Source organism: Gnatocerus cornutus, chromosome 2, assembly GCF_029298725.1.
Source record: "Gnatocerus cornutus isolate USDA-ARS CGAHR chromosome 2, icGnaCorn1.1, whole genome shotgun sequence".
NCBI lineage: Eukaryota > Metazoa > Arthropoda > Insecta > Coleoptera > Tenebrionidae > Gnatocerus > Gnatocerus cornutus.
In genome coordinates this window covers 13,387,056-13,413,651 of record NC_142234.1, presented here as the reverse complement: position 1 = coordinate 13,413,651, position 26,596 = coordinate 13,387,056, and the positions used below count along the sequence as shown (strand labels likewise).

Genomic DNA, 26,596 nt, shown 5'->3' with positions numbered 1-26,596 from the left:
GTGAGTTACGATTCCACACAGCCATAAAAAGTCGTGCTTTTTATTATTATTTTTATTTTTATTTTGGTTTAATTTGCATGTGTGTTTGCAGCCAATTTCGGTCATTGCTCCATTTACTCAAGAAGCCACACGTAATTTTACCCCGTCAACGAAACCTTTATCTCCTTTCAGTCCCTGTCATAAAGTCGTGCAAAGGCACCAGTCGTTTCACGGCTTCCAAAATAATCAACAAATGCATCAGTTGAACGGGTTTCCAAAGTTCAATTTCAACAGGAGTATTCCCTATTTGAACAATAGCACTTTTAGTTTGCAGAATAAAAACATGTACGCGCAGAATCAACAAGTGATACAACCGTTCAGGTTTCAGAGTAATTTTCAGCCGATATTAAATTTTAATCCGTTTTTGCTCCCGAACCCTTTCAGTTTTCCTACGCAGCCGAATAGAGTTGTCGGGCGAAGGGAAATGGACGTGAGACGTACAGCTTCTGGTATAAATACATCAACAAATGAAAAACGGAAAATTACACCTAATAATGCTAACGGCGACGAAAAACGATTTGGTTCATTAGAGTTGAAAAAACACAAGTGCTACTCACCCACTTTCTATTCCATGCGTTGTAAAAAACATGCTAAAAAACGCCCCGTTGTGTACGCGTTACCAAAAAAAGTATTCGGCGAAATAAAACCAAAAGACGAGAAACCAGAATACGAAGATCTGACCGATAGCATCCAAATTTTTGAGCATCGTTCAGAGTCCGCAGACGATAAAACGCTTCCAGTTCCGGCTCCACGATGTCGAAAGCATCGAAAAAGAGACACAGTCTACGCGAACGTTTCTCAACAAATTCAAACAAACTCGCCAAATCCGGACATTTCAAACAGTTCTAACGATGGCTCGGAAGCTATGGAGAGTCAAGTTTCAGTAATACAAGCACAAGTTCATTCTTCTAATGAATTTAAAATTGATTCGGAATCAACTGATGCAAAAGCACCTCCAAAATTAGTGGGTGTTAGTCCTAAAATGAACTTCCCGGATTCATCCGGGATTATCAAAGTGGAGGCCATGAAAGCGTTAAAAAGTTCGCCTATGCTCAAAGTTAGTCCTAATTTTATTAAACCAAAAACCGAAAGCCCTAAAGGTGCCCTTTCCCTGCAAATCCAAGCCAAAAGAAAAAACTCCACCGATAATTTAACTCAGACTGATGATAGTAGTAAAGAGAACTTACCTCTCATTCCGCAAATGCCTTTATTGAGCCCTGAAAGTAATAAGTGGAGTCCGAATGTTGCTAGTATTAACCAACAGGTTTGTTTTTGTTGCTTTTTTTTATTTAAAAACAGGTCGAGGGTAAAGTTTTATTAAAACTTTAGCTTTGACCCGTTGCATGACCATCGCAGCATTTTCGAAACTAATCCGACTTACCCATTTTCAGAACGCTTTTTACACACTAACCACGCCCCATTACAAACACATAAATGTCGGCTTGCCCCCACAATATTCGGCGACTATTCCGCACCAAAAGCACACAAAGCTCCTTCCACGAGCTTTGTTCAACGAACCACTGCCCAAGAGCAAGTCATTTTCGTCGAAACCCAAACACAAAAAGCACTTCCAAATCCCGTTACAGAAGTGCCATAGTTTCAAGTTTCAAACAGCCGAGAGTTATTTTCAACCGATTCGAAATATCCACGAGGAAGACCTCATGAAGAACGGCTACGTCTCGGATTTTCCAGAAAGTAGTCGGACGCGGCACCACAAACGCGAGAAGCCTAAACAGAAGAGCAAAGGGCCGTTAGTGGTGATGCGGCCCAGCGAGTACCATGGGGGCATTAACTTCCCCGAAAGCGTTCAGAGCTCCGTTCAACTGCAGTATCCACAGCCGGTGCTGGGGAGGAGCTCAAAGAAACCCAACGGGGTGGTTTACGCCGACCTTGATATGCCTAAGACTAACAGCAAGAAGAGCTCGCATGAGACTAGCTCTTCTTCGCAAAGTAAAACGCAAAAGTCCAAACCAAAGACTGAATATGCAACGCTTAGTTTTAACGATGTCGGGCAGGAGATTGACGTTTAACATACGATTAGGATACTACTTTTACTAATTTAGTTTAAGGTTAGTGAACGCTTATTAAACTGAAATATCTTCTTTCTTCTCTTATTTTCACTCTTTTTTGTCTTTCCCAACTATTTTTATCTACGCTTCTCAGGAGGCTCCCAACGAACTATAGACGAAAGTCTTTTTTAGGTAAAAAGGTTTGTAATATTTCGTCTACTTGTCGTTGTACACCTCCTGAATGGTTTAAAATAAATTATTCAATAAACTTTGTTATTAATCGCAAAATCTAATGCTTCTGCTTCAAATAATCTCTACCGCTTAAACAGCAATAAACTGTTTCTTTTCATTGTGTCCATCAATGCCATCAACTGTTACTTAAAAATCATACTGATTAAGTACAGAATTGTGGCTCGAATCTACAATTAAATCTGTATTGATCCAACTCTAAATTTTGTTTTAGACTAATGGGACAACCACTACTGGTAGTGATACCTATATTTTCTAAGGTAATGCTTTTAGAGATTTAGACTTTTTTATTTTATTAATTGTAAATTTAGAGCACAATCATTGGACTGTTACCAACTAAATTTTTCTTTCGCCTTTTTGACTCACAGAGTGTTAAATATTGATATATCTATTTACAAGCCATTTAGCAAATCTATAGAGTTAAGGCGACTATCTACAGGCTCATAATTCTTTGCCTTCTCTTAAACTGCTTATGTGTATTCTTAGGCATGCACGCCAAAGCAAAAAGAAAAGATGATTGAAACGTTTAACACCGACACGTAGTAAAAACCGCCGCTGCTTTCAACCAAAATTTCCGACACATTTCAAAAAACAGCGCTAGAGATTAGCATCTATTTATGTGTAACTTTTTTCATTAGTTTTGCTTTTTATGTTTTCAATGTTGAGAGTAACAAAGACGTTTCATTTTCAGCCTTACCGGCCGGAATTCACTGAACTAGAATATGCAGACGTTGATTACAAATACGGTCCTATAAATTACAAGGCAGCCTCCATTTATGCTGCCATGAAAAGGAACAAAAACAATAACAGAATGGAAGAAGTAAATAAGGCCAACGACGACCTCTTGTAACTATGTACATAAAATAAGAACTTTTATATTTCAAATATTGTGTTTCAAATTTTATAATGTTTAAGCGTTTTCATAGACATATCGAGATTGATGCATTCAGAAATGTATTGTTATTGCTGTATTTCATTCTCTAACTGTTCTCAATTCAATTTTTTACACAGTATTGTCAGCCTTTCACACATTTTTTGTTCGTTAAGTTGACGAGGCTAGCTAAGGCTTAGTTTCGAAGCATTTGTACACTAACTGTAATAATCATTGTGAGATTTTTATATTTTTCGCTGATGTTGAATGTTGTTTTATTCTTATGTTGTTGTATTATAGCTGCGTGATGATGACTGGAGAAATTGTGCAAATTTAAGACAAACAGCTCAAAACATTTATAATACACACGATTTGCACAATTTCGATGTTACGGTGCCAAAGAATTATTTATATATAAAGTGAAACGTGACGTCCATTTAAAAAAACAAATTAAATTTTGGTGCGGTGCTGCGGTTACTTTCGGACATTTATACTACAAACCACTAGAGCAGTAATAAATAGACAAATTTGTATAGTTATTATTACCTTTCACTTCTCTGTATCATCTTGTAGATATGTAAATTATGAATTTTAGCCCCTATGCTATTTAATAAAGAATTGTATTTAACTTGGCGTTTCAATGAACCACAAAGAACGATTAAAAAATATATTAGAAATAATAAATAAATAATACATAAAAGAATAACTGATCCAGACTGCTCACTTTTTTCCTTTCTTTTTGTTCTTACCTTTCTTCTTTTTTCTGTAGGGTCCCAATTTTTTCCTCACCATGACGCCTCTCCACCAAGCCTGCAAATGCCCAAATCAAAAATTAAAACCGATACGACTAAACAAACTTGTATTTTTGTTGCGCATTTATTTTTCGCAGCAAGCTCTTCTTCTCTTTGTCGCTTTAAGGCCTTGTATTCTAGAAAATCAGCAATAAAGGTCAACCTTGTATCGTACATCTCTTGAAGCTTCTCTTGCTTCTCTGTTGTTCTCTCAATTTCAGAGTTAATAGCGCGAATCTCCAAATCTTTTTGTTCAATTTCAGTATCATATCGGTCCATCCACTTCTCAATTTCATTAGCGTACTCCTTGAAATCTGTTTAAGCAAATGGCGAGGAACTTTAAATACTTACGAGGCGGGTAGCATCGTAAAAAGTCTCAAGGCTGCGATGACACATATCTTCGTCGTAGAGTTTGCTACTCGTGCTGTCGATGAGTGATCGAAATTGATTTTCTTGTGACTGTAAAGTCATCGTGTTTTGTTCACATCGGGATTTTTGCCACTTTTCGATGTATTTAAGAGCTTCACCGGCGTATGCTAGCAATACCAAAGAGTATATCAAAAATATTTCGTCATAATTTACCACTGAAGTCTTTCAGTTCTTTCGTCTTGTTGATGGTTGCGATTTCTATCTGTTCGAACTTCTTTGCTATATCGTTGCGGTCATTTTTTAGCTCATTCTGTAAATTTTTGATGGTGCTCCGCTTCTTCTTACTTTCCTCTAGTAATGTCTCTTCATCGTTTTTCATGTTGTAGTACGTTTCGATGAAAGAACTGAGGCAAGTAGTTTCGGAAAAAGTATTGAATTCATCATACATTTCTTTTAAAACTATGATTAGCACTTTTAGGTCCTTCTGAATTTTGTGCAACTCGTTGTAAACTCCACCGATAACATAACTATTCTGGTTTGGAGCAGTGGCCCCAAATCTCTCTTCTAAGGTGTTATAGGTAAAAGATTCGGCTTCCACAGTTCCAAGTTCACTTTGGTCTAGAGAAACCATAATAGACAACTGTTCAATACACTCCTTCACACAGTATAAGCAAATGCCTTTGTCTAGGAAATTGCCTTTGACACTTTTTACACGTTCTACTATGTTATATGAAGTTAGTTCTATCGGCTTCGATAGTTTTCTTGGGGTAACGAACATCTGAACACTTTTAACGGTATTGGCATCGTCCAAACAATAAAACGCAGGTAAAGTCTGTAAAAACTCGCGACTTGCAAGCAAACTCGTACCATTCGTTGAATTAGTCAATGGTGTTAACCAAACATCCATAAAAGTGTTGCCCATTTTGAGAAAAAGTAAAAATTGGTAAAAATCACGTAAAAATGTACTTTTGAGACAGCAAAATCTTGTTGATTGTGATAACCTTAGTAACGCCTTTCTGTCAATGTCAACACGTTTGAAGAAAATTGCAATGTACACAAGAAAGGTAATTGTTAGTTGTTAAACGTGATAAGATTACAAGGATTTGTTTTAGATTGTTGGCAATCAAAATAGTTTCCAAACTTATTCAATATACTATATAAAACCCTACACCTGGCGGTATCAGTTTTACAATCAAATCTCAACAGTTTCAGTTTTTGATTATCTTCTTCTCTTTATCACGTCTTGCATTAGACAACTTAATCTGGTTGCCAACATAGTACCATTTAATTTCCACCATTCTGTTACTGATCAGACAATGAGTACTGTTGCTACAAACTCAAAGGTATTTCAAGCCGACCAGCTCACATTTTTACCTCGTTTTTAGCACGAAATCAAAGAACTTCTGAAGAATGATGTCGCAAATGACTCACAGTCAAGCGAGGATCTCAATAAAATTGACACGGTTCCCAAAGACAAGCCCAAAAAATCTATCTTTTCGTCTCTTCTCAAAAAGCGTGGTCCAAAAATGAAGATTACGAAAAAAGTGGAGACCTTCTCTTCTATTGACTTTGGTACCGAGAGCTTGTCGTCGGATCATGAGATTTTCAACTACGAACACTCAGATATCTTGTCTAACCCCGTCGAAATTGTAAATCTACTTTGTATTTTTCGTTTGATTGAATCCTAATTTCAGAACTCTACCGATCCAGACAACAGTCTTCTACAAAAAATTATGAAAAGACCTAAGAACCCCGCAAAAGTTAAGCATTGTTACGACCCCACCAACTGCAACAAGAGCAATATCAAAGTGCTGGCCGCATTAATACCAACAACTTACATGTAATCGCAAGCACTTCTTAGAACCACCCTAAAGTACCAATTTCAGACCAAAGCAGAATATTAAAATCATCACTGGAATAAACGAGCTCCAGGACACTCTTCACAATCTCCATCACAGCGAGCACCACATGATCTACCTCTTGAAGAAATACGTTGCGGACAAGAACGTCGAAAAACAATTATGTAAGCTCCCATTTATATTTCAGTCTTCTAACTGGTTTTGCCAGTCGATGCTTCGTTTGAATACTTTGCGCTTCAGTACGACTCAAAAACCCAAGTGAATGTCCTTGCTAACAAGATGTGGTTTCAACAAATTCAAGTTGCGAAAATGGAGGACTACAATTTACAGAAACGTTTGAATGGTTTGGTGAAAACCAACAGAGTGTTGGAAGATCAAGTTGAAACTTTGAACAGACAGTGTGAAAAACTGGCGTCCAAAACAAATGTGTACCCAAAACGGTTCCTTCACATGAGGTCCTTCGGGAAGATTTACGCCAAACAACTCATTGATAACAACCGGAAGTTGCATAAAAAGATAAACACTCTTACTGTTGTACTTTCGGGTTTCGAAGAAGAAATCGAGAGGCTGCAGCATCAGAAAGCTGCTCTAGAAGATGAAAGACGAAGTTCTAAATCACAGATCCACAGTCTTGAGGCACTTTTAGACAAAAAAGTGCATGATTATGAGATTGAAAGGTCTTCAATCAGCGTGCAGTTGAGTAACCGCGAAGAAATTATGAAAGAGGTTGCAACGGTAACCAACGCCATTTTTCATGATGTTCAAGCTTTCGGGTTCGAATTAGAAGAGTTTGGTATTAAAATAGACTGGCCAATGTTTGAAGTAAGTGATGCTACATTTTTAGGTAATTACGTCGGCATTTTCTAGTTTTCCAATGTTGGTCTATTGGAGCTTCTTTACCAATTGCGTGGCAACATAAGAGATATTTTCCTTACTTTGATCCGCTCGTACAAGAACTTAGTCACAACTGTTAAAGACATGTAAAAGGAACTCCTTTACCTACTTGATAATCATCGTTTTTCCAGGCCAAGATTGAGAACTACCAACGCCCGATTGCAAGCGAATCTTCAAAAATCAACGTCCGAACTGGACAACTTAAGTAAAAAACTAGCCAAAAATCCTGAAAGTGACGTTAAGTCTCTGGAATTAAAATGTCGTTCGCTTGAAAAGGAGAACGTAGATTTGCGTATGAAACTAAACTCCATAATTGAAAGCGATAAAACTAAACAGAAGACTATCGACACTGACATATTGGATGAATACCAATCACTCAATGGTCAGATAGACGAAGTAATTCTGACCGTATTGCCAGCTGAAGCAGGAGACATGGCTAAAGCGTTCAGCTCCAGCCGAGAAAAACTAAACCTCTTGAAAGTTCGTAATACTCAAATCATGGCGGAACAAAAACACCTCGTTGAAAGATGTAACTACTTGGAAGACGAAAATCAGAATATAACTCAAACGCTACAAACATTTCAACACGATATGGTGGCTCTTCAAGATGGAATCACTTTAATGAATGCAGAGAACGAAACCATAAAGAAGAATCTCGCGACAGAGCATCAAACCGTTTTGAGTATTCGCCGTTTTGCGTTATTTGACTTCGACTATTTGGTTTTGTTTCAGCATTACAAAGTGAAAGATTAAAATACCTAGAAGAGAAAAACATTCTAAAGACAATATTCCAACACCTCAAAAGTGAAGTTACCCGAATCCAACAACTGGAAGGCGCTGTAGCCGACATGAGTAAAGAAACCAGTCGATTGACGGTAAAACTATTAGAGCCTCCGATGCGTCTACTAGTCTTAAACAGTTTATAGCGGAATTTAATAAGCAACTGGGTGAGCAATTGAAATCTGAAGTCGAAACCAAAGAAAGCACAATCCAACAACTTCGAGAAAGTTTAGAACGGCTGAGCCATCTTCAAATCGACACCGACAAAGAGAAAGTCACGCTTTCGGCACAACTTTCCGAAGTTGTAACTGTCAAAGAGAAGCTCAGCAGTTGTTTGGAGCTAGAACTGAAAAAAAATATGTCTCTTGACGAATCAAAGAAACAATTAGAGCACAACACTCAAAGCCAGGTGAGTTACAGCAAGTGGTACTTCTACTAATTGCAGTTTCAGTTGAAAGTTTATGAAGAGATGCAAAAGAATGAAAGAGCTGCGCTTAAAGAACTCTTGAAAGATTTTAGAAACCTGATCAAACAGAGGGATTCTTTGATTCTGATCCACGACGAAAGCAAGCACAAGGTAGATGTAAACAGTTTAAACTTTCGTTATTAATTAAGTATCAGTATAAAGATTTGGAGAGGAGTCAGAATGAACTAAGAAAACAATACAATGATGTTGTTGCACAAGGAAATGAAAAGGAAGAAGAAATCAAGAAATTAATGGAAAAACTTCAAATATTTGAGGACCAATTACACAATCAAGAAGAAGGTCACAGGTCTGCCACGATGAAGTACGAAAAAACTATTCGAAAAATGGAAAAACTTTTGGCACAGGTACGATCTATAAGAGCTTCACCGCAATAAATCGATTATTTTAGTTCCGCTGCGAAAAAGAAGAAGTGGAGAAAAGCACTGAATATTTAAAGAACAACATACAAAAACTTCAAACTGAATTGAATGCGACTAGAGAGAAAGCCTCGGTATGTCGAATTAAGTTAACTATGTCTTTCTACTTTGTTACGCAGAATGGAGATACTAACATGGCGGCGAAAATAGCGGAATGTGCCACGCTCGCCTCGGAACTGAGCTCGTATAAAAATAATTTACACACGTTACAACAAGAACATGGAAAACTTATTATAGAAATGGAGTATCTAAAAAAATTGCATGAGCAACAAATTAGTGGTAAATCTAACTGTTAGCAGATGATCAAATTTAGGAATTATTCTAGATTTAAAAGGATCTATTACAAACTGTTCAAACAAGGAAGCGACTTTTTTGGAACTACAAAGTATCGTCCTGAGCAGAGACCAACAAATTAACGAATTAGACAAAGTAATTTTGGAAAAAGAAGGTGAAATAAAGCGACTAGAACAAGAATGTAAATATTTGGGGAAACGAAATGAGGATCAGACTAAGATATTGATGGGCTATGAAGACCACTTGGTGTATGTAAAAATGTGTTTTTCAAAAAACTACACGTCGCATTTCAGATCTCTCCAAGATGTTGAATCATGTAAAATAAAATTAGAAAAGGAATTAAGCAATATCGTACCGGAACACAAAGCGACTTTGAAAGAGTTAGAAAATAGCAAGCGGGAGATCGAAACTTTGAGGAGTGAACTGAGAGCGTTGATTTCTAGAACCGAAAAAGAAAGAGAGTTCCACAAAAATCAAACTAAAGAGATGATCTCGTAAGTATAATGTATTTATGTAGTACCTGTTAGAAGTATTGCTGTTAGAGAGTACAACGAACAGAAATCTGGCATAGAAGAAGAAATTGAAAACATTTCGGGCCAACTTAGGATGGTAACCGAAAATCTGCACTCGGAGAAACGTCGATTTGAAGAACTAGCGAAAGCGCACGAACAACTTCGGACGAAATATGGCGAAGTCAAAAACAGTTTTGACTCAGAAATGTTGGCACACAAAGATTCGCATCGTAAGATTGAAGGAATGGACAGTTTTATACAAACAATTTCAAAAGAACGGGTAAAAAAGTAAAAAACGTAGTACAGACATTCTCATTGAAAGTTGTAGGATTATTTACAGCAACAAATGCAATTACTGTTTATGGAAATAAATTCAGAAAGAGAAGTTAACCGTCGCTTGATTGCCGAGAATAACAAATTAGAAATGATTCTTGAGCAAGGCAAAGAACACTACAAGTCTCTGGAAAGAAAGAGTTCTACTTTGGAGCAGGAAGTAAAACGATTATTTAATTACATTCAAATCCTAACTCGTTTGCAGTTAAATCAAGTGAAACTCGAGCTTAAAGCAGAATTAAATAAGAAAAATTCTTCCCAAGATGAAATAGACAGAATTGCATTGAAACTCTCTGAGAAAAACTCTGAATTGAAATTGGCAAAGGTAGAACTGTGGGACAATATTTTTTCTTCTTGTAGATAAATATTCGAAAGAACGAGACATTTCAAACAACGAAATCCTGCACTTTTGTTAACTCGGCCAATTTGTTTAGTTGGTTTTATCCGGCAAGACTGATTATTGTTTTTGTCTTGTGTGTTATCCTTATCTAGCTCGTACTGTAAATTGGAAAACGCAAACACAATCCGAGAAATGGAACGCGAATGTTGAGAGAGAAATCACACGACATAAATCTCAGATGTAAACCCTCCATTAGCAGTTTAAGCTGTCACAGCGTTCTTGCTCCACTCGGGGTGGACCAGTGCGTACTATACACGACGACTTTATGAGTTCGCATATTCTGAAAGATTTATTAATGCTGATTCACTTGCGAGGCCGTAGCTTTTTTGTTCAGTTTACAATGAACATTGTATAAAAATACACTTTTTAGGCGACGGTTGTTTGCTAAACTAATTAGTTGGTTAATAAAATATGTTTTGATTTAGGTAGGTGTACTACAGTATGTCACTTCCTCAATTTTTATGCCGGAAAATATTATAATCTCATTGTCGGGACCTTAACTTTCAACGCCCACAATCCATCAACTTAATTCGGCTATTATCTATTATTATAATTTGAATCTCAGTTGAAATAATATTGCAGGAGACCATTGAAGGCTTGCGAAAAGAACTGAACGAAAGTCAGAAAGCGCTCTTTGGGCTAAAGGAAGAGTTCTTCAAATTGCAACAGCAAGTGACTGGATTGGAGTTTAAAAAGTAAGTTGATTCTTTTTTATGGCAAATATTTATGTCTTGTTGGTAATTTGTATTCATTATTAATTAGCTGTTAAAAATAAAAAAAAAAAACTTTACGAAACATTACAATTATACACCCATGAAAAATTTAATTAAAAATTTACCAGCTGTACGAAACTATGAATTTATGATAATTACTCATGTTTCAGCTGCGAATTAACTCTACAACTTCACGAAACACAGGGAAAACTGGAGACTGAAAAAAATCTCTACAAGGAACTTCAGCAAAAGCTTCCAAAAAGCCCGCGTCCAAGCCCAGTGTCGCCATCCTCTGGTAGAGATCAACACTAATAAAATTTGACATGTGACAGTTCAAAATAAATAAACGTAACCAAACTTTTTGATTTCTTGAATCTAAAAACTGCTTCCGAACCGTGTGTGCCCCAATTGTATTCAAAATTTCTATTACTGATTGATTTGTCTACAGATGGATGTTCTTCCGTCATATCAACTACAAAAATACGACGAGATTCTCAATGAAATCAATCGTGAACATGAACAGTCTCTGAAACTAAGACGGGAAATCCAACAGATGGATGATTTAATTACCTTTCTCAAGCTCAGTTTGTTGTCATGCCAGAAAAAGATTAGTCACGTGAATGTAAAAGTTTTTAAGAGTGTTACTGAAATAGAAAACTTGTATGATCTAGATAACGTTAATTGTTCTGTTAGGGCTAACAACGACTGTAAATTCTTCTTAATTGAAGTCTTTCTCATGAAAACTTTGTTGTCTAAGATGAACAGTATAGAGTGGAAACTTCAGTTAACAGTACAGACTGAATCAGTTACCGCTAGTAAAGTTGTTAAAGTTAATACAGAAAAAAATTCAATATTGGAAGTCATTCCTTTTGATAACAATCAGTATGAGTGCTGCGTCACTGCATGTTTGTTCCAATACTCTGAAGACCATTGGAACATCGTTGATCTGTGTTCTGTAGATGTTGATATCTCATACTACTTTGAATCCTGTACAGAAAAAAACTCCAATTTGTCTTCAAATGATTTCCTTAACATTACACAGTTGTATACCAACGCTTTAAACTGTATTAAGACCCCCCTAGAATTACAGAACCAATTGAAATGTGACCTAACACAAAATACATTTATTTCTGAATTTGTTAAAAATTCGTATCATAGACTATGTTTAGAATCATTTTCAAATTTCGTTAACGATAGCAATAGGCGAATAATTGATCTGCAGTTTTGTATAGACGGTGAAAAAATTGTCATGTTGTACCATAAGGAAAGCAAGATTTTGAAAATAAAAGCTGAATCAAACAAGGCCGCGAGCTTGAAAAAATTCTTTGTCGGACTTTTCCAAAATGACTGGAAAGGATTCAGGGATAAATTTAAGGTAAATATTTATTAACCTGTAATTACACATTATTAATTGTTCTTTTTTTAGAAAATTATTTCCAAGGAACCGGTAAAGGATATGGATTTAGATGAGATTTTATTGAAACAGCAGCAACTGAAGAAATTGTGGTTATGAGAAGTTTTTTATTTTAAACATTTTATTTTCAAATTACACTCCAAGATTAGAATTTATTAAATAAACATTTGGTTTTAGTTTTTGTGGTTTTAGTACCCCATTTAGTAAAGTACCTACATGAGTCCCGCGGGCTTTATGGAACCCGGCTCCGAGTCACATGCATACTTTCTGAATTCTGAATTAAATTTAAAAAAAATCATCTTAAATGTTTGCACAAAAAATGGTCTTTATTCAATCTAAACGCTCAGTCCGTTCGATAATTAAAAACTACTCGTTAAAACATTTTTTTTTAAACAAGAATAAAGAAATTGACGTGTACGTTCGATAATTTGAATAGACATTTTCACGGCTCTATAATTCGAATTTTTCTTTAGAATGAACCAAAAGAGTGCCCAAATAATAGTAGTGACAAAAATATTTACGAAAAAAATTACAAATTACGAAAATAGAAGTTCGACTAAAAAATGATTAATAATTAAGCAAGTTCATGTTGCAAATTTTATAAAAATATTCTCCATCTGTTTTCCTTTTCAGCTCTCTACATAAGATTGAACAGAATAAGTGAATAATAATACGATTAATTAGCATGCAATTGGATAAAGAAAATTTGAAACCTTATAAAGAGAATTGGAAACCCTTTTACAACATTGTGTTTCATCATGTTTATCCCTAAAATTCCTATTTTTTGCATAAAAATGTATGATTCATTACAGGAAGCAAATTATCTATAGGTATAATAATACGTACCTAGACAAATGAATTAATTAAAGTTCGTCGAGACCGTAACGCAATTGACCATTGACCACATGTACATCATGCACCGGTGGTTCTGCATGGTGGTTTAAAATTTTAAAATAGAAACGAAGGCAGTTCATCGTTGAACTTCAAGTGAGCTGGGTTAGTGGTTCGTTAGTTTTTAAAATAGACGCACCGTAAAGGACACATGCGCGCATAAAAGTGTGCATATTCAAAAGTGTTAATACCAAGTACTTAAAGCTTCAATTGTTTATTAGTGTTCCTAACTATGGATAAAATCTTCGTTTTTATTTTATGTTTTTATTTCTGTAAGTATTTTTCTTGCACGGTCTATTATATTTTTATTTATGCAATCATTTCAACAAGCTTAAAATAACTCGTTTTGTTGACAACATTGTGAGCTATTACGTTAAATTAAGGGAGGACAAGTCTAAATATGCACTACGAAATTTCCAATTGCACAACTGGATATTTAGGAAAATTTAGATTTATTACTGCATCCGGGACTTTATTAATTTATTTTATAGCGAAACGAATTTCAGCACCGTTGCTTTAATCGACCTGATTCTAAAGTTATTATTGTAAACTCTATTTTTACGCCCCACATGTTAGTTTTTGCATTTTGCTCTACTTGTTTTTAACGAAGTTGGTCTAATTGGGAAGTCTTCGCAGTAGTTAGGTCTTCCACGGATGCGTCTGCATATTTCCGTTGGCACGTGCTATTGCATTGTAACGTGTGTTCGTTAACCGGAAGGTGTGCAACTTACCCTTCCTGGCACGTATGAAGGGTCAGGTTCTTCAGAATTCAACAGATGGTCTCAATCACTGAAGCAGAACTTTTCTCCTTGACTGCAAAAGAACGAAGTTCTCATATTTTCAAAACTAATTTTAATTCAAGAACTGGAATTTTCAAGAATTGGACCAATAAAACGAATGAAAAATTGTTGTTTATCTTGTAATAAACTAAACGTGGCGTTTTCACAGTTCGTAAATGTTGGAGTTTATTTATTATTAACTATTGTGTGGTGGTTACAGGAAATGTAAGAGAAATAAATAATTTTCAGTTTCATGCCTTTAGTTTAAATAAAACGGCCCGAAAAAATAAACAAACCATTTACATACAAGTAATCAGGGATCTGTGTTGACACATCGATAGATCCTGTATATTCGTTTTTTATATCTATAGAAAAACTTATCTGACCTTCTGACATCCATGAAAGAAATACTTTTTATGAGCGGCAACAATGAAATCTGTCATCGTTTAATAAATACAAACAAGATTTAGATGGTTTCATATTACAACTAATATAATAAGAGTTTAGTATAGTAATTCAATAGGATAATCACTTTACATTCAACCGCATAAACATTGGCGATGGTTTCATTGACTGATGCTGTGTATTCGATAAACATCGCTTTGATCGACTTTTCTCATATTTCATAGATGTCATACCATCAATAAATTTTGATAAAGAGAAAATTATTCCTGATGTAGTGACTAATGACAATTTCTATGCACTTTACAGTTGGAGCAACTTTCTTCTTGTAATAACCCGAAGGAAGTTTGCCGTATGGTCACGTAAATTACGGAGTTTATTTTCCGCACGATAAATTTCCTAGTTGCAAATGTGTATTCATTTTGGAGCGCATGTGAGGAATCTGAATACTGTTTCGGTTTTTCCCACATTGCATCGATCATTTTTTACGAGTGGGACTTTTATGTAAAATTAACCACCCGCATACTGCTTCCGTCTCATGAAATCCGGAGTTTTCGAATTACAAAAGATGAGGGTTGGTTAGATTTAATTATATCTATCAAATACAAGCTATGAAAATGTACTGATTTTCCGCCAGGGTAGTCGTAGGCGATGTTGTCCAGTGACCGTAGACGCCGGAAGTCGGCACAGACTTAACGGAAATGGAGTGGCATATGTGTTTTTAACGGATAAAATTACTTGTTTTCATATTCTGACATTTTGCAATTGGAGCTAAATTCGGAATAAATTTTAATCTTGAACATGGCCAGACACATAATCTGTAATTTAATCTGTGATTATAATATTAAAAAAATACAGTTGGTGTGTTGAATTACGAGTTAAATTTTGCGTCTGGCAGGTTTTGGTTCTCTTGACATTTTCTGCCCGTTATTCAAATCGTGTATCCGAAAATATTCTACCTTGTCTAAAGAGGTGAATATAAAATTTTATATTTACAAGCTACGTAATACCATCATTATTCGTTGCACAATTTAAAATAGATTGGCCGCTCATTTCCGATATTAGACCACTTGCAAAAAATTCTGGCTTTTTTCCAACTCGACCTATATTTTCTTTTCTTTTAAATTTTATTTCATTGAGAAATTTGCTTTCAGGTTCAGCCAAAATCAAAATTAACCGATTAGATGTTCCTTCTGCAATCCTCTATGGAAGTCAAAATGATGTTATCCTAGACTGTGATTTTGATTCTGGAGGTGACACGGTTGAAGAAATTAAATGGTTCCTAGATGGAGACACACAAATCTACCAGTGGCTTCCATTAACTAAAGTAAAAGCAAGAGCTATAGGAAAGCTCAAAAATCACATAGATACGACTTACAAGGCGACTGACGATGAGCAAACAATGTATAGGGCGTTACATATAACGGATTTATCACCGGAATTTTCCGGGAATTACACGTGCAAGGTTAGCGGGCCTACAAGTGAGGACGTTGAGACGAAGAGGATGATAATTTACGGTAAGATAGTAACAGGGAAAAATTAAAAATATGCGGATTAGAGATTTCAGATTTCTAGTTCATTCGAAAGTTTAAACATTTCTACTTTGTTTCGTAAATAGTAACTCGTCCAATATTTATTGATGTATCATTTATACTACGAGAATAATTACAGACTTTAATTAATATATGTAATTAAAAAGTTTTTGTTTATAAAAAAATGCTAATTAAAAAGTGGTCTCTTCCGCTTTAAGATTTTTGAATTTGGGGCATTTATAAGAAAATCATAAGTAGTAACCTCCCCAAATTCTAAAACTAACAAAATTACAACTTGTAATTTTTTTTATTTAACTTTTAAAACGAAAACTTAACATTAACATTGTTTTTATAATAATTGTTGATTTGCAAGTCAAAAATGGAGCAGATTTATTGTTATAGTGTTAAATTAAAACTATCAAAATTTCAGATTATAGTTAAACTATCTAAATGTTTAAGACCGAACAAAAAATTAAAAATTCCAAAAGTTGTCTTTTTTTTAATTTGACACATTTTCATAAATAAATCATTTAGTTAAAGTTAGATAATTTGCAAATTTTTTTTGCTATAACTTTAAAATTCACATAATTTAGACTTTGTTAAGTTAAATGTTAAAAATGCTTTAAATTACAAAATTTCACAAAATTTGCTTTGTTACACATTTTGCAAATTGATACAGTAACGAGCAAAACAGAAAGAAGCTATAAACTCGTAACTCTCTGAAATTTCGTTGTTATCAGAATTTAGGTACAATTTTCAATATAAAATTTTTCCTGCAAATCTTTAAAATTGTTTCTCCTGACCTGTAATGAATTAAAATGACTTGCAAAGATTGACTTTATATAATCCATAAATCCATAGGTTAAGTTTGGTGTGTTGCGACGACGATTTATGATAAAACCTAATTAGAAATCTAAACTTAATTCTTACAAGTTATAATAACGCGAAAATAAGTTTCAGAGCAATTATAAATTTCCTTCGGAATATTCTAATACAAACGAGTTCCTCGTTTCGTTTATCTCTTGGCGCGTGCCAGTTCGTTACCCATCGTTGACTCCCTACAAAGAAACTGTTCCTACCTTTTGCTTGTATTGCACATTGTTTGTTGTGTTTATCAAAGTATGGTATAAAAAAGGTGTAGTAACTGATAACAAAATAAATTTTTTCGTGCCACCACAAAGGTTTCATTCAAAAATATAAAAAGTTACATTATCGGTTATTATTTGTAGTGACCCCTGACCCCGAAGAACTCCCTGATGATGAATTAGATGATATCTCCGATATCCTCGAAGTCACAGTTTCTGAAGAAACGTCACAAGTAACCTGCAACGCAGGAGGATTCTATCCTGAACCTAATATGACGATTTACATCGTCAATGAGTGAGTCCTTCTTCCATCCCTAAATCTCGATAACCCAAAAAAAAATATTTCCAGAAATGATACGGATATTGCGTTCCGTCAAGACAATGAAACAATCATCTTGAATGAAGAAGGCTATTTCAATGTTTCTTCCGTTCTTGAATACAATCCTGTAAATCTCACTCAAAGTTTTTCTTATATTTGCGAACTTAATCTTCCGGGAACCCCCTACAATATAAGCGAGAAGTGGACACACTTCCAGGGTAATTATCCTTGAGTTTGTTTGGTGTGTTTTCTTAACGTAGATAGGCAACACTTTAAACAATTGAGCTTATTCTTTGAGCCGCTTCTTTCTTTTTTACAACTGTGCAATGGGAACTGAAGGGTTCAAAAGTGTGTTGGTTTAATAACGCCACTTTGGAACTCTCATTTAACTGACTTAACTCTAAAGCTACTAATTTTTGTATATAGACGACAGCAGTGAAACACAAGTCGAAGAAGATTTATTTAACACCACAAATTCGACGGAGAGTTGGTTTAACGGAACAACAGGTCGGTGGTGTATTGTACAGATTGCTTTGCTTTTTCCCGTTATCAATAAAAAAGTGATAAAATTAAGCGTAGAGTCAAACTATTAAAACTACTCAAAAGTGAATGAATGAAGCAACCACCACAATACACAAGCTAAAACGTTTTATTACAACAGCTTATGAGAAATTTTCTAATCGTTTTAACACAATTTTTGAAAATAATTATTTTGTGTAGACTCATCAGAATTTGGTCCTTTTTTCCCTAAATATCTCATCATCGTTCACGTATGCTGCGAAGGTAAACAGCAATGTGATTTTAATAATGCTAGAAAATTAACAACTATAAATTACTACACATTAGTACTAAGAAGCTGTGCACTTTTAGTATAGTGTTAGAAAATACTAAACAGTGTGTAGACTAAAAAAGGTTCATTTTCGAGTAGTTTTTTTTTGTATAAACCACCACAAATTCATGCTAAGTACAAGTTCTATACGCAGAAGTTGAAACGCAAATTGAAGAAGAAACTAATTTTACCACCATTTCAACTGAAACTTCCACTAATGCTGACGATGGCGTCACTAAAGAGGACACAAAAACATTAAATGGTGACGTGTGTTTTTTAATGTTTGGGTTTCTTTTTGTGTGAAGCTTAAAAGCTTTCTTTAACACTGTTAACATGCCTGCGATTGAAAATCAACGAAATATTTATAGTTTTTATGGACACATTTGTTAGATCGTGGTCAATATAACTATTAAGAAATGTTATGTGTGGTTCGTTATCGTTTTGTACATTTTTTGTTAGTCTTACGATTTTTTACATTTTAATATTAAATTAGGCATTGAACGTGTGTTCTTTAAACGACGCCTTACATATACAGGATGTCCCAGAACTCGCGCTCCAGAGAGCAAGGGAGGGTGCCGACAGCAATACAGATGGTAAATTTCAAAACAAAAATTGACTAAGTTTAATAGTATTCGAGAACTGATAAAAAGTTAACAACCAATCCCGAAAGCTTATTCGAGAAGTGGAGTAAATGGCCATCCCAATTTCCTAGGCAACGAGAGTTTAAAGTTTAACTGACCAATGGATGATAGTATGTGTCCATAGTTACCAATTTTCAAATTCTGTTCAGCTTCGGGATAGGCTACAGTTTTTTGTCTTATCTCGGTTATTTTTTGAGTTAAAAAATTATGGTTTCAAAATTTTGGTTCAGAATTGTTGTCTCCATAAGCCCTTTCTCACTGGGGCGCGAGTTCTGGGACACTCTCTATTGTTTTATAATCAGTTGTTTTTGAAAAGGTATGAATTAATTATTTTTATTTTTTCAGAAAGTGCATCCTTTCAACATCTTCCTAGTCTGCTTTCTACTGTTCTACTGTTGGCACTGCTGGGTCCAGTATTTGTATAGAAGTAGTGCCGATTTACTATGTGATATCATACCAAAATAATGTTAATATGAGAATTATTGTAAAATAATAATTGTAAATTGTAAATAAAGTTGAGTATATCATCTTATTGTATAAAAAGAAAAGTATGTACTAAAACTAAACAAAATTGTACAAACTCTTACCTACTTTACACGTTGTTTTATTTTTTGTAAAAACTAGTCTGAAAATATATTTTATAACGGAACGGACTTTTTTTCGAAGTTAGAAGTGTCATATAAATTATAACAAGCAAAGAGGAAAGAAATTAAAGAAAAGATCTAAAATATCCTTAAAATCTAATAATTTTAATCCAGAGAGATCAATCAAGGGAAACTCATACTCATAACTTTTAGATATGTATAAAAAAATTAGAAATATATGAAATTAATTTATTGCTCGGTATAAAAAACTTATCAATAATTACAATTTATAAATATTACAGCTAAATGTAAAAAAAATCTTACTAGTAACTCAGTCTAAATATTATTGCACGTTTCCCATAAACGAAAATTAGGTTGAACTGATCTTAAGTGAAGCGAGTAATAGCAAAAACATGAGCGCTATTTTAGTGATCGTTATAAACGTGATGACAGACGAAAATTGCCATCATTAACTTTCTAATCTAATTCAAAAATCTGGAACATAAAATTCGGTGCAATATTAACAAGTAATGTATAAAACTAAACAACAAATTCGCCTTCGAAATAAAATTACACAACTTTCGACAACACTTCACGGCATTTTTCGATAGTCTGTGTTTGAAAAAATTACTTCCTTCCTAATGATGTGCGAGATTCTCGTAAGTGACTTTCGCATGATATCCGCTCGGATCTGCGTAATATTCCACTTTCTGCATCCGTCCATCAGGCAACAGAACGTGATATAATCCTCTAGCATTTTCGCCGTCGCGTTTTTCTTCGTGTCCAAATTCATTGCCCATTTTGATGTCTCGGATTTTGTAACCGAAAGCATAGCGTGCAGCGTATTGGTGCTGAAAAAGAAGAATTTTAGCTTAATTGGTAGAAATCTTACCATTGTTTTCATAGAAAGTTCAAACAATTGGTGATTTATTGGTAAAGTACTGTCTAGACTCAGTCATAGAGTTGATTCTTGATAATGACATGCGCATGTTAAATACTCTTTTGTGATGTGCATATATAAGTAACAAGAATATGTCAAGACGGCAGTACCCTCTAGAAGCGTAGAAGGAAATGCAGATTTGAGCTGAATGTTGACTAGCGCGCGATTAACATGAAATTGAAATTTTCGGGTTGGCTCCAAGCAAATTCGGATAAAAGTGGAAGAAATGCTTTATTTGATCTATTTATAAAAGTCAACAATCTGATTCAGACCAATACTGCGATTTCTAAAGCATCATACATATTCATATGGGATTTTAAAACAAAAACAATTACTAACAGAAGCAGCTTTTTAAACAATAGATAAATCATTTTAATTAATTCTCAAAATTACTTTAGGTGTAAACTATTTTGTAAGTTTTAATTGGAAGTTTGTTACCATTTTAAAGAGTAAACTTTCGCGAGCTGTTTTAAATTGAGTTATTAATTTTCGTAGCTTATAGAACTGAAGATTAAAATTTGAGTGTAGAAGAAAGTTCAAGTGTCATTACACCCTTTTGATCGGAGAATTTTATTAATTTGTTAATTCGCGCAGTAAAAGTTGTATTAACAAGAATTACATATTTTATAGCCGATTTTATGATATAAACGTGTAAGTAATAACGTTATTAAATTTACCAATTAATAACGCAATAAAAAACTTACATATTTAGCGAAAGATTCACTATCACCGACTGTTAATTTTCTGAAGAGCCAGCGCAACCTTTGCTTGAATTTTATGTAGTTTTTCAATGTTAGGTCTATGATGTACCCGAAGCGGAACTTTGTGTTTTTTAAATTTGTTACCATGCCCCCCACCTGATACATGTCCCGCGAAAGAATCTTTTTGGTCGTTGTAATGATCATTAGAATTGTTTATAATGATAACATTTGATGCGTCTTGCCCTTTTTTACTAGATACGATATTATTAACATTTTCAAAAAAATCAGATTTAGGTTTTTCATGTAACGCGTGATACACAGGACTGTGATTTCGATGGGGAAATTGTTTAAAAGGTCTTCGTTTATGATGCGGACGCTTACGTCTACGATGGCGCCAAAGTTGAGGCTGAACAACATTTTCAATGTTAGAACCACCCTTGAGAGTGTCATCGTCATAATCGGTAACATTTTGATTAACATAATCATACTCGTAGTCATAATCATAATCTTCTGTAGAATTATAACTTTGAAGGTCCCTCTTAGCTCTGTTCTTTAAAAGCAAGAAATCAAACAGGTGAAGCCCGGAGAAACATTTTGAAAATAAACCAAAAAAATCAAAACATTTGTCTTTACTTACAGCAGCAGCATCCTCAAGACTCAGTTGATTGACACCTGGTAAAACCTTCTGACTCTTCTGTTGAGTCTCTAAAACCACTTGTTGATAAGCGTTAGGACTCTGATGACCTTGTTTAACGGAATGTGTTTTCGTTATACTGATTTTCTTCAAAGTTGGTTTACTTTGTGCTTGATTTGGTTGCTCATGACTATGCGTCGGTGCGTATAACTGCACGGGAATTGGTTTTTGCTTCAACGCCTGTGGTTGAGGTAGAGGTTCTTCTTTAATTTTCTGGTTATGGAATGCGATTTGAGCCATAGCTTTTTTCTGAGCTTCGATTTGAGCTTTGGCAATGGCTTGATGTTGAGCTTCTACTTGTGCCAAAGCTTGTTTTTGAGCTTCAGCAAAAGCTTTAGCAACTTGAGCTTTAGCGGCTTCATCCAACTGAGATTGGATGTCTTCAACTGATAAACTTGTATCAATGTTGGGATGACTGTTTGGGTTCGGAACGTCTTCGGAGTTTTCAGACATGGGATGAGGTAGAGGACCTTTGATTAAAGAAGGGAGAATAAAATTGGTTTGAGGAGTTTGAAGAAGACGCTTTAGACCTTCAAGTTGGTTGTTAGGGTCCTGTCCCACTAAAGCACTAAGAGCGTTGAGGTCATATTCTGATCGTCGATTCTTAGCTTCCGGATTGACATAAATAACTTGACTCCTGTCTTGACGTTTAATACGATCATCAACAATATCTTCATAATAGCTGCTAGGTTTTAACTTCCTACTCGTGACTGGCTTCTTCGTCGATGGCACTTTTTCTTTACCAGTCGTGTTAGATTGCTCTTCCGGAAGTTTGTAATTTTGTTGGATTAATGACGAAGAAACTGTGGGGTCAATGGCTTTCCAGTTTAATGACAATCGTAATGGAGCCGCTTGTTTAATCATCCTGTTTTTCCTCAAAATATTTTGCATGTCGGCTTTTTGTTGTTGAGCATAACGGAACTGCCTCGGATCTTGTTGAACTGTTCTTTGAAACTGGAAACTTGGAGGTGTGTACTCTCTTCCTTTAGATCGACTAAAGGGTTGTCGAACTACCCTTGGATTTGACTCAACTTGCATTTGGTCCTCCACATCTTCATAAACTTGAGGCTCACTACCTAGAGACACTTCCAAAACAACACAAACGACGAAAATCTGGAAAAGAATTGTTAAAGCAGAACACACATTTTCAGGGGCGCTTACACTAAGCTTCATTTTATCGAGCAACTTTACGCCGGTAGTTCTTAAGACGACCTTGTCTTACGAGCTTAACATTGGCACTGAAAGAAATCCGAAGATCACTTTCATTTCTATAGTGAATTGTGCGATAATGATGTACTGTCTGGAGATAGTCTTTCTCTTCTTAGTAAATTTACTTACAGTGGGAGTGAGAGGGGCGGACAACACATGTGTTACTTAGAGCTGTTAAAGAAAAAGCGTTTCTCTTCAGAGTAGGTCGTTGAGATACAGCCAGCATTCTTGATAAGGAACAAACTTGATAACATATGGCGAAAAAGTACCCGAACGAGATTTTCACAAGTTTTATCACTTTTATCGTTCGTTACAATCTCAAAAAACAACAAACGTTACCATTTCCACGCCGATCGATACATTTTAAATCATCGAGAAAGTATACATGACACTTGTGCTCTTAATAAGCTCTGAAATATGATCAGATAATCATCATCAAAAGTCGAAACAATTATCCGAAAGTGAAAACAACATATGTCGCGATAAATTAAAACAATTAAAATTTGTTGATGAGCAAATTAAATCCGAAAGTGGTTATCATAGCTCAACAAATTTGATGTAAATTTTTGGGGAATCACTCAAACTCTAAGCTAGTAAAAAATCGTTTTATTATTAATTATACGCGTTAACCATCTAATACGGGAGAAAGTGTTCACTAATAATTTTATAACGTGAGCATCGATGCGTGTGATGTTACTTGAATGGAAGAGGATATAATACGTGTGCTTGTAGTGATAATAGACCTTGTCGGTCCACGCTTGGTGGATATGTTTTGTAATAGTCTTCCTTTTTGTTCAGAGTGGTAAACAAGCCGTATAGCATCATATAAGGATCCTGATCCTAATCCAGGTTAATCACTAAAGAAATCGAAATCGTTTTCTAGATACGGTAAACCAAGAATTCGTCAATGTTTTCTAAAAGAAATTTTTAGTAATATAACTAAGTATGCAGCAGCATAAATTACATTCGTTTCATAAATTATGGCTGATTATTTAAACACGTTTTAACATCTAATTTATGTTTATTTTAATAAACGAAAATAGATGCTAATAAAATGCGAATTACCTGCATGCTCACTAATTTTAGACAAATTAGCTTGAAAAGCATCGTGAAAGTTAATTAGACAATTTAGGAAACAATAGAAATTTTTACGCAGTTTTGTCACTGAATAACGCATTTTTCCGTACACCGAAACACGAGGGGAAACTATAAAGTGTAATTAACAGAAAAAGTGAAGCATTTCCGAACAACTAGCAGAGATTCCTCTGCCAGAAATCCGGAAAAGTGCTTTAGTGCTTTTCACAGGAATTATATTGCATACTCATTTATTGTCGATCAATGAAAAAAATCTGAAAATTTTCTCTGAAAATTAATTAATTGAAATTTTTACAGCATTCATGACACTTTCCATTGTAACCATTGATGCACTTTGACTTGGGAAGGTATAATCGTGATTGAGTGTTTACAATTTTTATATTTTATATGACTACAACTTTCTTCATCTGAGAGGCTTCGAAATGAATATAAACGACGTGTTCAATTATAGTTAGTAATGCATGTTGTTGAAACGAATCTGTATAAACTATTATTATCGAAGTAATTTTTAAAAACATGTCAAATGTGCGTGTGTTGGATGATTGCATGTAGTGTTAAAGTTGCGTGGAAAAAAATTAAATAGCTAAGATTTTATTTTAAACGTTAAGAACGTCAAGAAAATATTACAAAGCGATGTACTTGAAGAAATGGAAAATATTTTATAAAATTAGTGTGGCTAGTGGCTCATTTTGAGTTTAATTTTTTTGCGCAATATCATTGATGTTTTTCCTCTGCCGAAGTCCATAGGAAATAGTACTAAACGCTATTATGTACGTTTAAATAATAAAAATAAGATTTGGTGTTTTTATTTATGTCTGTACGTGTCTGTAATATTGAAATGTACATGTAAAACTCTTTAGTTTTTGAAAAATGCTTTTTACTTCTGGAAATCTGGAAAAATGCCCTGGTGAATTTTTGCTTTAACGAAGATTTGGCTTTGTTCTAAAACTAATCTTTTCTTCAGAAAAAAACAGAAAGTTACGTAAAAATGTTCAGCAGCTCTCCAAAAACCAGCAACCAAGACTTCAGTTTTTAAATGATTTTGAGTTGGGCACAAACTACTTATGGGTAGAATAGTTTCTGCCATTGCAACTTTAACTAACTACCTACTGTTAAATTATTTTTATCATTCTCTGATCTACCAGCACTAAAATACATATAATCATGATCACTGTAAATTTTTGTTCCAAGATAAATAAAAGTACGCAAACTTATAAAACAATAATCATAATGATTATATAGCTAATTTATAGTTAATGTCAATTTCTTATAAATTGTAATAAAAGACTCCTACAAAACTGGATTTTCAAAAAACTAGTTTCTTCATAAATTTCAAATCTTTGCAAAATGCCAACAACCAATAAAATTAATACAATAAGGCCGCAAAACCCTGCTATTGGTCGATTTCAACGGAGGTGCTGCCCTCTTGAATTCCCCTCACACTTTGACAAGTGGATTCGAAGTTGTCAAAATTCGTAAAATTCTTCACCTCATGAAATGGGTGGTCAGCAGAGTAGAACCCGAAAATTAACAGTAGAAAATGACGACCCAACTAGTGTCATAAAAGTATCCGATGATGTTGTTCAACGTATCAAGAATAGCCAAGGTAATTTAATGTAACCTCACTTATTCACAGTTTCCTTGAAAAGAGTAAATATCCCGATCAATACCCTGCAGCGGGCGTTTTCCGACTTTGGAAGGTAAATTTTATAAAATCATATATCATAGTTCATATCAAATTGTTTGCTTTTCCAAACAGTGATTACATAATGTTGTTTAGATTCTCGACCTCCAACCCCAGAGGCGACTTTACCTCATACACCGCCTCCGTATCCTCAACCCCAACAGCCTGTATTCATCTATGAACCCACTGTAACGTCTGTCCAACTGCGACAGGCGAGTTTAGCAGAATTAAAGAAAAACGATCATTATTGGGAAAATAGGCTGAAAAACCAACAAGCCAACCATCAGAAAATTAATGAAATTCTAGAGACCGAATACAGAAAAGCCGTAAGGTGGGGGTGAGATACTTTGAGTTGTTATCATGCCCCTGTTTTAGGTGAAAGAAATGGATGTTCCAGAAGATCAAAAAATTAATACTAGAGCGCTTCCTCCTTGCCAAGAGGCGAAAAAAGCTGTCATGAAATGTTATAGAGATCATCCAAATGAACCCATGCGCTGTTCTGGACTAGTACAAGCGTTTCAAGAATGTGTAGATTCAAAAAGGGCCACCATAATTTCTAGTAGGGGCTGAGTTGGTGACAGCATTTGAAATTATTGTTTTAGAGAACACAGTGTTAACGTGTTGTTTGTAAATAACTATTAAAGACAATGTCTTGAGGAAATTAGTTTATAGTTATTTAACAAACAAGTAGGTTGATGAGTTTGAGGGATTTCAATTTGCTCTAGATTTTCAGATATTAAAATGGTTAATTCATGGGGTTAATACATTATTTTCTTCAAAA

The 26,596-nt window shown here is 34.7% G+C and overlaps 7 protein-coding genes across 12 annotated transcripts in view; 5 read left to right on the top strand and 2 right to left on the bottom strand.

Moving 5' to 3' along the window:
- nrm (neuromusculin) overlaps nt 1–3,075 on the top strand; it is a 176,618-nt gene extending 173,543 nt beyond the window's left edge. For 2 of the 3 annotated variants that reach the window (XM_088031039.1, XM_088031036.1), the window contains 3 exons: nt 92–1,303; nt 1,431–2,108; nt 2,989–3,075. In XM_088031039.1, coding sequence (XP_087887165.1) covers nt 92–1,303; nt 1,431–2,069 — 1,851 coding nt within the window. In that variant the 3' untranslated portion in view covers nt 2,070–2,108; nt 2,989–3,075. Of the gene's footprint in view, nt 1–91; nt 1,304–1,430; nt 2,109–2,511; nt 2,558–2,988 lie in introns of those variants that run through there. The other variant, XM_088031037.1, reaches the window with a different exon arrangement.
- A 530-nt stretch (nt 3,076–3,605) lies between these two features.
- On the bottom strand, nt 3,606–5,250 carry LOC148179239 (dynein regulatory complex protein 9-like). The gene is made up of 6 exons (XM_088029517.1): nt 4,542–5,250; nt 4,311–4,495; nt 4,026–4,265; nt 3,893–3,978; nt 3,715–3,771; nt 3,606–3,636 (listed from the first exon to the last, which is right to left on the bottom strand). Exons 1-6 carry the CDS (start codon nt 5,248–5,250, stop codon nt 3,606–3,608), a joined length of 1,308 nt encoding a protein of 435 aa, XP_087885643.1.
- A 100-nt stretch (nt 5,251–5,350) lies between these two features.
- LOC148179238 (uncharacterized) lies at nt 5,351–11,336 on the top strand. Its single transcript, XM_088029516.1, has 20 exons — nt 5,351–5,392; nt 5,441–5,671; nt 5,714–5,977; nt 6,023–6,168; nt 6,215–6,351; nt 6,396–7,009; nt 7,055–7,167; nt 7,213–7,763; nt 7,814–7,956; nt 8,001–8,270; nt 8,313–8,438; nt 8,483–8,692; nt 8,737–9,043; nt 9,090–9,306; nt 9,352–9,552; nt 9,589–9,850; nt 9,899–10,063; nt 10,109–10,228; nt 10,886–10,998; nt 11,187–11,336. The coding sequence occupies exons 1-20, from the start codon at nt 5,351–5,353 to the stop codon at nt 11,326–11,328; spliced, it is 4,374 nt and encodes a 1,457-aa protein (XP_087885642.1). The 3' UTR covers nt 11,329–11,336.
- A 3-nt stretch (nt 11,337–11,339) lies between these two features.
- Nucleotides 11,340–12,607, top strand: LOC148179237 (uncharacterized). The gene is made up of 3 exons (XM_088030805.1): nt 11,340–11,411; nt 11,465–12,391; nt 12,443–12,607. Exons 2-3 carry the CDS (start codon nt 11,465–11,467, stop codon nt 12,527–12,529), a joined length of 1,014 nt encoding a protein of 337 aa, XP_087886931.1. The 5' UTR covers nt 11,340–11,411; the 3' UTR covers nt 12,530–12,607.
- Nucleotides 12,608–13,316: 709 nt separating this feature from the next.
- LOC148179236 (uncharacterized) lies at nt 13,317–19,557 on the top strand. 4 transcript variants are annotated; one of them, XM_088030960.1, is made up of 7 exons: nt 13,317–13,593; nt 15,657–16,019; nt 17,264–17,414; nt 17,469–17,656; nt 17,865–17,945; nt 18,422–18,529; nt 19,254–19,557. In XM_088030960.1, the coding sequence occupies exons 1-7, from the start codon at nt 13,554–13,556 to the stop codon at nt 19,331–19,333; spliced, it is 1,011 nt and encodes a 336-aa protein (XP_087887086.1). In that variant the 5' UTR covers nt 13,317–13,553; the 3' UTR covers nt 19,334–19,557. The 4 variants fall into 4 exon arrangements, with proteins under 4 accessions (XP_087887086.1, XP_087887087.1, XP_087887088.1 ...); XM_088030961.1 differs by lacking the exon at nt 18,422–18,529 and adding an exon at nt 18,159–18,221 and having other exon boundaries at nt 13,318–13,593; XM_088030962.1 differs by lacking the exon at nt 18,422–18,529 and having other exon boundaries at nt 13,320–13,593.
- Nucleotides 19,558–19,775: 218 nt separating this feature from the next.
- On the bottom strand, nt 19,776–23,074 carry LOC148179235 (uncharacterized). Its single transcript, XM_088029948.1, has 3 exons — nt 22,989–23,074; nt 21,771–22,940; nt 19,776–20,343 (listed from the first exon to the last, which is right to left on the bottom strand). The coding sequence occupies exons 1-3, from the start codon at nt 22,998–23,000 to the stop codon at nt 20,131–20,133; spliced, it is 1,395 nt and encodes a 464-aa protein (XP_087886074.1). The 5' UTR covers nt 23,001–23,074; the 3' UTR covers nt 19,776–20,130.
- A 2,473-nt stretch (nt 23,075–25,547) lies between these two features.
- On the top strand, nt 25,548–26,476 carry Chchd3 (Coiled-coil-helix-coiled-coil-helix domain containing 3). Its single transcript, XM_088030267.1, has 3 exons — nt 25,548–25,737; nt 25,912–26,141; nt 26,191–26,476. Exons 1-3 carry the CDS (start codon nt 25,629–25,631, stop codon nt 26,383–26,385), a joined length of 534 nt encoding a protein of 177 aa, XP_087886393.1. The 5' UTR covers nt 25,548–25,628; the 3' UTR covers nt 26,386–26,476.
- Nucleotides 26,477–26,596: the final 120 nt, after the last annotated feature.